At 46.0% G+C, this 10,490-nt stretch overlaps 1 protein-coding gene across 2 annotated transcripts; it reads right to left on the bottom strand.

Moving 5' to 3' along the window:
- Positions 1 to 63: 63 nt before the first annotated feature.
- Positions 64 to 10,327, bottom strand: Inca1 (inhibitor of CDK, cyclin A1 interacting protein 1). 2 transcript variants are annotated; one of them, XM_038324852.1, is made up of 7 exons: positions 10,226 to 10,327; positions 6,580 to 6,667; positions 2,310 to 2,423; positions 2,056 to 2,095; positions 1,617 to 1,810; positions 867 to 1,029; positions 64 to 634 (listed from the first exon to the last, which is right to left on the bottom strand). In XM_038324852.1, the coding sequence occupies exons 2-7, from the start codon at positions 6,621 to 6,623 to the stop codon at positions 491 to 493; spliced, it is 699 nt and encodes a 232-aa protein (XP_038180780.1). In that variant the 5' UTR covers positions 6,624 to 6,667; positions 10,226 to 10,327; the 3' UTR covers positions 64 to 490. The 2 variants fall into 2 exon arrangements, with proteins under 2 accessions (XP_038180780.1, XP_038180782.1); XM_038324854.1 differs by lacking the exon at positions 6,580 to 6,667 and having other exon boundaries at positions 10,226 to 10,324.
- Between the last annotated feature and the right edge of the window lie 163 nt (positions 10,328 to 10,490).

Here is a 10,490-nt window from a genome sequence, read left to right as displayed (position 1 = left end):
CTGGGCCAGTCTACGCGATAGCCTGCAGGATCGTCTCTAAAGGGGCAATAGCGCTAAGGGAACCGGGATCCGGAGGCGGAAGCTCAGCTGACTGAAGTGACTGTGGGCGCAGGAGGATGGGGCTTGGGCAGAGGTACAGGGCTAGAGCCCTGGAGGCTGGACCTGGGCAGAACTCTTCTTGTCTCGGGCGAGACTTGTCTAATTTGGGGACCTTGCTTGACTTCATTGTAACTGGGTCCTCAAGAAAATCAAAGAAGTCCTCCTTTCCAATCCCCTCTCACTGCCTCCAGGCTCTTTAATAACAGAACAGAAAGAACACAAGATCAGGGTCCGGCTGTGAGGGGATGGGACCGTTGGATAGAAACTCAAGTAGGCTGTGATCAACAGTTAGGGTTAGGAGAGGGAACAACCATCTTGCCGCCAGCAGTGAAGAGAGTCTCGCGCTTGGATTGGTCCTGGGTCTGGAAGCTTGAGCATGGATGATTGTCCACTACTCCTCATGCTGCAGCTCCATCCTCTGAGGATTGTAAGTGGGGTTCCTCCTCGCTGTAACAGTGCTGTGGGTCAGAGAGCTTAGCCGCCCAGAGGCATAAGTCCCCTCCTGGCCTAAGGGGGTCCAGGGAGACCAGAGCAGCTGTGGATGAGAAAAATAGAAGGGGGAGAGGGGCAAGAATGGAAAAACAGGTCTCCACATTTCTTAATGACCAAATTCAGGCACGCCCCGCTCCCCAAGCTCGGGTTCATGACTACTTTTCGTTTTTAAATTCAGCTATTCAACAGCTCTTGGCTTCTGCCGCCTCCCCATTCGAGATTATGAACTGATATCACCCTCCACCCTGCCCTACCAAATTCATCTCCAATCATACCTGATCCCTGGGAGTGACAAAATAATTCTCTTCCTGTGGATCGGTTCCCCTCTCTTCTTCCACGTCAAGGTATTCAGGAGTGCTGAGGAATCCATAGCCCTCTTCAGGTACTTGGGGGAGCTCAGATGGAGCCTCAGAGCTTCCCCACTGGGCCTTCTTCAGTCTGTGGAGACATTAGGTTTCAGAGAGAGGGGCCTGGAGTCAGGCTTCCAGCTTCTACATTCTTCCCCCTTCTGGTCTGAAGTACTTCCTGCTGAGACTCATAGGTGGTACCATTTGACTTTTTGCTCTCCACAGACAGAATTTTCAGTTCCAGGGCCTGTCAGTGACCCCTAATTTCCCTCGTTCAGTGATGTGCTCTCTAGTCATCGTGGCTCATTTCACTCATCTTCTCTCCCTCAATTGCTTCTTTCACATTATAGAAATTATGTTTGAGGACCAGCAAGATGACTTAGCAGGTATAGGTATTTGCCACCAGCCTGATGGTCTAAGTCAGGCCCAGATGATGGAAGAAGAGGACCAGTTCCCATAAATTGTTCTCTGATCTCCACACACACGCTGTGACATGCAGTACATATGTACATACATAATTAAATGCAAAATAAAGAAATTATGTTTGAATCACACCAGGGGCATGGTTCCTTTCCAAGTACCAATGAATTCTCTCAAAGCTCTCAACTTTTTTTAGTTCAAATTACCCTCCACCAATCCCTGCCTGGCTCCTAAAGGCCAGACACCATGCCTCCTTACTCATTGATGATTCTCTGTCGCCTCCTCAGGTCCTCCAGATGATAGGTAACGGCTCTAACACGGGCCGGAATGTTTCCAGGGCCTGTCTGCATTCTTTCCGAATGCAGCTTCTTTCGTTTTCTTCTCCAAAGCTTTGCAGGAGGAGGAAGCCCCTCAAGAGGGTGCAGGCCAGGCTTCGAGCACCCAGTGGCCCTCTGTGCCAAGGAGGAAGAACAGTTGCTAAATGGGTGGACAGATGTGGGTTTCCGGGAAATTTGGGCTGAACTAGAAAATCTGGGGTCTTTGGAAATTGGATCTGATCTGGAAAACAGGATGCTTGGTTTCAATAAACAGGGCCTGCTTAGATACTGGTTGGGAAATGCCAGCGAGAAAGGGTAATAAGGACAGGAAGGCAGCAAGCACACTCTAACAGAAGGTTGAGGAGCAGGGCTTGTTATACCAGCATTGGTGGAATGTACTGTTCTTCCATCCAGTGGGAGCTGAGAAGAACAAAAATAGGAGCTGGAGTCAGAAAGGACACCCCAATAAATACCATTTCTCTCACAAACTCTCCAACCTCCTGTTGGAGCTACAGTTGCATCAAAGTAGGAAATGGCCTCCAAACATGGGCTCATTGCTGTAAGGATGCATGATCCTTAAAAATAGTATAGCCTCACCTTCCCACCTCCAGCTTCCGGTTTCTGCTCTACTCACCTAGACCTTCGGCTAAGATTCTCCCAGAAGGTGTCTCCATAAGGCTGAGGCATTGGTCTGCTACTCTGGGAGGGCCGGTTGCAGGGTGAAGATCGGCTGACCACCCTGGAACTCCTGAAAGGAGAACAAGGTAGGCTCATGTTTCAGAGCAGTGTTCTCAACCTGTGGGTCACAGCCCCTTTGGGGTTTCAAATTGCCCTTTCACAGGGGTTGCCTAACACCACTGGAAAACACAAAAATAAGTAAATAAAATTATCTTAAAAAGGAAGGCTTTGGTTACTAAGGTGATTTTGATAGACAAGGTTCCTTTAAGTTAATGAAGATCCAAGAGAGAAACTCTGTTTACCCTACTGTGTCTTATGTATCGAAGAACAATCAATAGCCTTGTATACAGGGTGTAGGAGCTATGTGTGAACAGTGCTTATTACTTCCTTGTCCCCAGATTGAATGATGCTTAATTTTCTGATTTTTTTTTTTTTGCTTGTTTTTGAGAGACAGGGTTATGTAGTTCTGGCTGTTCTGGAACTTGCTATATCGATCAGTCTGGCCCTGAACTAACAAAAATCTGTCTGCCTCTGCCTCCCGAGTGCTGGGATTAAAGGTGTACACCATCATGCCTGGCCCAACCTCCTAGTCTTTAACTGAAAGGTCAGGAAGTCTTTTATATTCTTTGTTCCTATCTGTCTTTAGGTGGTTTCATTCAAGTTTCATGACTTTAAATATCTCCAGCATGCTAATACTCTAAAATCTGTTCAAGCCCGGTTCCTCCTTAGGCTCCATTTAACATCTTCTCAGCCTTCAACCTGATAAAAGATATACCCCATATGCTTAGCTGCTATGGCCAAAAATTTGCTATGCTATATTTCCCCTCATTTCCTGTATCTAATCCATTGGTCAATCCAGTAAGCGGTATATCTGAACAATACACAGATTTGACCACTGTTTCCATTTTCATTCTCATGTTGCAACCACCTATCATCTTTCTCTCCTTGGACTATGGCAATGATCTCTCCATTTTTCTCTCCCTATTTCTATTATTATTATTATAATTTTAAAATTTTAGCCAGGCAGTGGTGGTGAATGCCTTTGATCCCAGAACTCAGAAGGCAGATGCAGGTGGATCTTTGAGTTTGAAATCAGCCTGATCTACAGAGTGAGTTCCAGGACAGCCAGGGCTACACAGAGAGACCAAAAAACCAAAAAATAAAAAAAAAATGAATTTTTATTTTTATTTCATATTGTATGTGTGTTTTGTCTGTATGTGTGTCTGTGTATCATGTGCATGCAGTGCCCACAGAGCCTGGAAGAGTGTATCAGATGCCATGTGGGTGTTGGGACTGAATCTGGGTCTTGGAAGAGCAGCCAGCACACTTAATCACTGAGACATCCCACAAGCCCCAGTTCTTTTTATTTATTTTTATTTTTTTTATTTTTTTTGGTTTTTCGAGACAGGGTTTCTCTGTGGCTTTGGAGCCTGTCCTGGAACTAGCTCTTGTAGACCAGGCTGGTGTTTTTTTATTTTATGTGTATGGATGTTTGCTTATATATATTATATATATATATACATATGTATATATATATGTATATGTATATATATATATATATATATATATATATATGTTCATCACAGTCATGCAGTGCCCACAGAGACAGGAAGAGGGCATTAGATCCTCTAGAACTGGAGTTATACACTTTTTGTTTGTTTGTTTGTTTGTTTTGTTTTTTCGAGACAGGGTTTCCCTGTAGTTTCTAGAGCCTGTCCTGGAACTAGCTCTTGTAGACCAGGTTGGCCTCGAACTCAGAGATCCGCCTGCCTCTGCCTCCCGAGTGCTGGGATTAAAGGTGTGCACCACCACCGCCTGGCTTTATACACGGTTTTTAGCTGCCATGTGTATGTTGGGAATTGAATTCAGAGCCAACAAATGCTCTTAACTGCTTGAGCCATCTCTCCAGCCCCTGCTTCAGTTCTTATTACCCCCTCCCCAATGCTACTACACAGAACAGGATAAAGTAATTTTTTTTCTCTATCTCTGCCTCCTGAGTCCAGCAAAAATAATCCTTTAAGTATCATATTGGCTTAGTGGTTAAGAGCATTTACTGCTCTTTCAGAGAACTGAGGTTGAGTTCTCAGCACTCATATCAGACAGCTCACAACTGCCCCCAAACTCTACCTTTAGGAGATCCAACACTCTCTGGTGCATGTGTATAATCTCAACACTTGGAGACGATGACAGGAGGGTCAGGAGTTCAAAGTCATCCTTTTCTACATAGTAAGTATGAGGCTAGCCTAAACTGTTTAAGACCCCACTTCTAAAACAAACAAGGGCTGGAGATATGGCTTAGAGTTAATGCTTCCTGTTCAATCATGAGCACCCATGTAACAAGCTAGTGTCCCTCACACACCTGTGACCCTACCTCTGAAGGGTCAGAGACAGGACTGCTGGAGTGTGCAGACTTCCACTCTGAGAAAATGTGAACACCAGGTTTAGAGGGAGACGCTGGCTCAAAGGAAGATTTGGTTTGACTGGAGAGATAGCTCCGTGGTTAAAAGTACTTGTTGCTCTTGCAGAGGACCCAGGTTAGGGTTCCAGAACCCACATGGTACACTTACATACATACTGTCAAAACACTCATACACATAAAATAAGATTAATAAAATCTGGGGCTGGAGAAATGGCTCAGAGGTTAAGAGCACTGGCTGCTCTTCCAGAGGTCCTGAGTTAAATTCCCAGCAACCACATGGTGGTTCACAACCATCTATAATGGGATCTGGTGCCCTCTTCTGGCAGAACATTGTATACTTAATAAATAAATAAAAATTTTAAAAAATTAATAAAATCTTAAAAATATTTAGAGAAGAGTAAGTAGCAAATGATAGAGGATACTCCACACCTTCTGGCACCCATGTGTGCAACATGGTGCACACACCTGCTCATATATGTGTGCATAAACTCACATACACACACACAAATAAATTATTTTTAAAAACTGAGGGGGAGCTGGTCAATGGTGGCACAGTTCTCAGGAGGCAGAGGCAGGCGGATCTCTGTGAGCTCAAGGCCAGCCTGGTCTATAGAGCGAGTTCCAGGATAGCCAGGGCTACACAGTGAAACTCTGTCTCACTCTCCCCCCACCAAATTGAGGGGGATAGATAGGTAAAAAGAATATCTATATAATGAAAATTATTGATTCTCCCTGAAATGAGAATATCAGTTCAAAATACTCTTTCTCTACTATATTTATTTGAAGTTTTCCATAATAAAAAAGGTCGAAGGAGGGCTGGGCAGTGGTGGCACACACCTTTAATCCCAGCATTTAGGAGGCAGAGACAGGCGGATCTCTGTGAGTTCAAGGCCGGCCTGGTCTATAGAGCTAGTGCTAGGACAGCCAAGAAGCCCAGTCTCGAAAACCAAAAAAAAAAAAAAAAAAGAAAAAAGAAAAAGAGAAAAGAAAAAGGCTGAAAGAAAAAGTGTGCTTATTTCACTTCCTTGCTGAAAACTTTCTACCCCACCATCTTCAGGATAAAAATACAGAGTTTTGTCTGTGCACTGCAAGGTTTTCTATGATCTGGCTTTTTCTAATTCTCTTAACTTTATTCTTCACGTTTTCTTCAGTCAACAAGTTTCAGTTACATTAGTCTCATCTGTTACTAGAACATTCCAAGTTTATTTCCTTCTTGCCTCCACCATCCCCCTTCTGCAGACAAGCTCAATCTCATTTCAAATTACCTTCCACACAATAGTTTTCTACGGTGACCCCACCTTCCATCTCCTCTATCTGCCATCACTTCATACTCACATATCTTTTTGTGTAGTTCTCTTAACTAGGTGTAACGATGCTTGTTTATACATTCTGCTCTACCACAAGCTCTCTGAGAGGAGGTCCCTTTCCTTTCTAATTGTTGAATCCCCAGTGCCTAGAACATTACAGTGTTCAAAACTGTTGGGGCTAGAGAGGTGGCTCAGTGATTAAGAGCACACATACTGGTCTAACAGAAGACCTGAGTTCGTTCCCCATCACCCATGTCAGCAGGCTCAAAACTCCCTGTAACTCTGTTTCTAGGGCATCCCAAGCCTTCTTCTGGCCTCCATGGACAATTTAAAATAAAGTAATAATAGTAAACCATTTGTTGAATAAATTAACGAACCATCCATCTCCTAAACACGGACACTGAGGTTCCTGTTCTTTCTTACTCCACTCCTTTCTGAGAAGAATCCAAGTCTTCCCTCCATCCCATCTTTATCCTTCCCACCCAACAGGGAGGACTCACTTGGCAAAAGGGAGAATGCTGTTGCCATCTTCCTGTCCCTGCATGACTGGACTTAGCTGGGTAGCAGGACTGGATCTCCTTCTTGGTGCTGGGAGGATAATGGGTCATGAATCATTCACTCATGTCATGGCTGTAGGGACCAGACCATGAACAAGTGTAGAGATTGGAAAGGGACCGAACACCCCGAAAACAGAGAGCTTCATAACCCTAAGAGAGACGATAGTGCTGCACTATTAACTGAACACGTGAGGTTGGAGACAAAAACAGCAGGAAAGGTGGGTGATATGAAGGAGAATATTTCCTGGAGCTAAACGTATAGTTTAAGTAAAAATTACAGATGCAAGTTAAGTTACTTGTAATGAAAGATGGTGGAACTGAAAGAAGGACAGGTGGAAGTCGGATGGGGCAGAGCCCTTTGGCAACAGTTGGACTAGAACTGGCGACTGGGGACAGAGAAATGGAGGAATTGAGGGTTGGTAATAAACTGGATATGAAAGGTTAGCGAAACCAGGAAGAAATGACAACAAAGGGAAGCAACTGAGAGGTCGGTCTCCACCAGTGGTTCTCAGCCCGTGGGTCGTGATCCCTTGTGGGGTCCAATGATTTTTTCACAGCTGTCGTCAAGACCATCAAAAAACATGTATACATTATGATTAATCACAGTGCCAAGATTACACTTATGAAAGTAGCAACAAAATTTTATGGTTGGGGGATCGCCATAGCACGAGGGACTGTATTCAGGGGTCACGTTAGGAAGGCTGAGGGCCGTTGGTCTATAGAAAGGTGAAGAGTGAAGTCAGTTGCACAGAAACTTTCTTGAGAAATCTGTACCCATACTTGGGTGTATATGGTCCTTTTCCTGAGCTCTTCTCTCTTCCAAGACTTACTCACTAATTTTTTTATTTCTGAATACATATGTGAGCCTTATGAGTTTATGTTTACTTTGTGTATGCAGGAGGAGGGCAGAAGACGACCTTTGCAAAAGCAGTAAGGGCTCTTAGTCACGGAGTCAACTCTTCAGTACCTGCCCTTTTTCTTTTAATGCCTATGGTTAAATCTATTTTAGAACCTTTTCTGTTTGTTTGTTTTTGTTTTCGAGCTAGATAGAGTTTCTCTGTGTAGTCCTGGCTGTCCTGAAACTCACTTTATACACCAGGCTGGCCTCATCCTCACAGAGATCCGCCTGCCTCTACCTCCTGAATGCTGGTATTAAAGGCGTGTGCCACCACCACCCGGCACAGAACCTTTCCTTAATAAACTCCACTTGTGGGACTGGAGAGATGGCTCAGCTCCTAAGAAAACTTGTTGCTCCCCGAAGAGGACCTGGGTTGAGTTCCCAGAACCCACATGGTGGGTCATAAAAATTTGTAACATCATCTAACATCCTCTTCTGACCTCTGTGGGCACCAGGAACACACATGGTGCACATATGTACATGCAAACAAAACACACATAAAAACGAAATAAATAAAACCTCAGTTGCACTTAGCTAGCATTTGGGACAGATGACCTAGATATGGTGAAAGGTGTGTGTGGGGGTGTGATTATATAGAAAAAAATTAAAATACTCGCTATGAAGGCTGGAGAGATGGCTCAGTCTTTTTTTTTTTTGGTTTTTCGAGACAGGGTTTCTCTGCAGCTTTTTTCTTAGAGCCTGTCCTGGAACTAGCTCTTGTAGACCAGGCTGGCCTCGAACTCACAGAGATCTGCCTGCCTCTGCCTCCCGAGTGCTGGGATTAAAGGCGTGCGCCACCACCGCCCGGCTTGAGATGGCTCAGTCTTTAAGAGCGCTTGCTGCTCTTGCAGAGGACGTGAGTTTGGTACCCAGCAGCCATGTCATACAGCTCACAACCCCCTGTAACTCTGGCTCTAGAGGATCTGATTTCCTCTTCTGACCTCCACAAGCACCCACATCCTCAGTGGATCCTCATGCACAAACATGAGCACACACATAATTAATTTAAAGTAATTTTTTTTTCTCTTTCTCAAGACAGGGTTTCTCTGTGTAGCCCTGGCTGTCCTGGAACTCACTGTGTAGACCAGGTTGGCCTCAAACTCAGAGATCTACCTGCCTCTGTCTCCCGAAGGCTGGGATTAAAAGTGTGTGCCACCACTCCACAGTTTAAAAATAAAACCTTAAAAAAATATACTAGATATGGACCAAGGAGCTGGTTCAATGATAAAAATGCTTGCTACCACAGCCTGATGACCTGAGTTTGATCCCTGATCTGACCTCTACACATGCACACACACACACACACACACACACACTACAACAATACTTATTTTTAAAAGAATACTACAAAAAACAGAAAAATAAAATAAGTGAAGAAATATTAGATAAAAGCCATCCAGATTGTAATCCTAAGCACTCAGGAGGCTCATGAAGGAGCAACATGAGTTTGAGTCCAACCTGGTTTATAACAGCAAGACTTTATACAAAACAAATAAGAAAGCTAGGGAGGCTGGGCGGTGGTGGCGCACACCTTTAATCCCAGCACTTGGGAGGCAGAGGCAGGCGGATCTCTGTGAGTTCGAGACGGACCTGGTCTACAAGTTCCAGGATAGGCTCTAAAGATACAGAGAAACCCTGTCTCAAAAAACCAAAAAGAAAAAAAAAAAAGCTAGGGAGGGGATAGAGATGTGGTTCAGCGACAGAGCAGCTTGCCTGCATGCCCAAGGCTCTGGGAACCCCGACCAATAAACTACTAGGTAAGTTAGGAGTGCCTGCAGACCTGCACAAAGGACAGAGAGAGCCAATCTGATTGTGTCAGAAGCAAAGGGTAGCCAAAGGTGAGTTAGGCATAGTTTTTCTATCCTGGGATTCCAGCATTCAGGAAGTTAACTCAGGATTGAGAGTTTAAATCCAGACTAGGGTATGGACTTCAAAGAGAGACCCTGCGGGTCACAAAACAAAACCCAAAATAAAAGCCACAAAACCAGTAAGGGTAGCTTGACAGAGCTGAAAATGGTTGCGGAAGATAAAAGACAAAAGGAGTGTTCTTGAAGTGGCAGATGGGATAGAGCTGGGCTGAGAGGGCATGTGAGGTCGAAACTGGACATCCTGAGTTGGAAGGGGGTCTAGAACTAGGGGTGCAATTGGGAACTGAGTGGCATGCGGCCTTCGGATAGTTAGGCCTGAGTGGGTGACCTGGATCTAAGGGGCCGGGCGGATTAAGGCAGTCAGATAGAATCAAGTTGACCAAGGGATCATCAAGACCTTGGCAGCAAGACACAGCTAAGAGGGTAGATGGGCATCTTAAGATGCCCTGGCTGAGGAGCCTGGCGGTGGGGAAAGTGCTAGGAGGGAAGGACCAAGGCCTGAGGGTGTGGCTTGGGCCTAAGGGGGCTGAGGCGACCTTTGGCAGGTAGGTTGGGGCCCACAGCCAAACCTTCGGCAAATAAGCAGGAGGGCATAGGAGGGGCCGTGGGGTAGTGAGCCTATGATGCGGAGGGACATGCGCAGACCAGGCTGGGTGGGCAGGGGTCTCCTGCCCTCAGAAGTCAGCTGCGGCCTAAGAAGACACCTGAGCCTGAGGGGGCTGACTGGGGCTGAGGCGGCGGTCGGGGACTCAAACTTGAAGGCTATCTGGGAAGAAAGCATCCGAGCTGCTCTGCCGGCGACGCCTGCATTTGGCCCCATCACCTGAGGCAACAGCGAAGCGAATTCTGGAACCTCAGGTCAGGCAGGAAGGAGCAGCTCAGCTACGTAGGGACCCTGGTCGCTCCGCTCGCCCCGCTCGCCTGAAGGCCGGGCTGACCGGACCGCCTCCTGGGCGTGGTCTGCCGACAAGCCCCGCCTTCTAGGAGCGCCTCTGACGGCGGCGACGTGCGCGGCTCCGACCTCAGGCCCCTCCGGGGTCCGCCCCCGCCTTCCCCGGCTCCTGGGGAGCGATACTTTTCCCACGTTC

This window comes from Arvicola amphibius, chromosome 4 (assembly GCF_903992535.2).
Source record: "Arvicola amphibius chromosome 4, mArvAmp1.2, whole genome shotgun sequence".
NCBI lineage: Eukaryota > Metazoa > Chordata > Mammalia > Rodentia > Cricetidae > Arvicola > Arvicola amphibius.
Note: the sequence above shows the minus strand (reverse complement) of the source record. Positions and strands in the feature narration are given on the sequence as shown.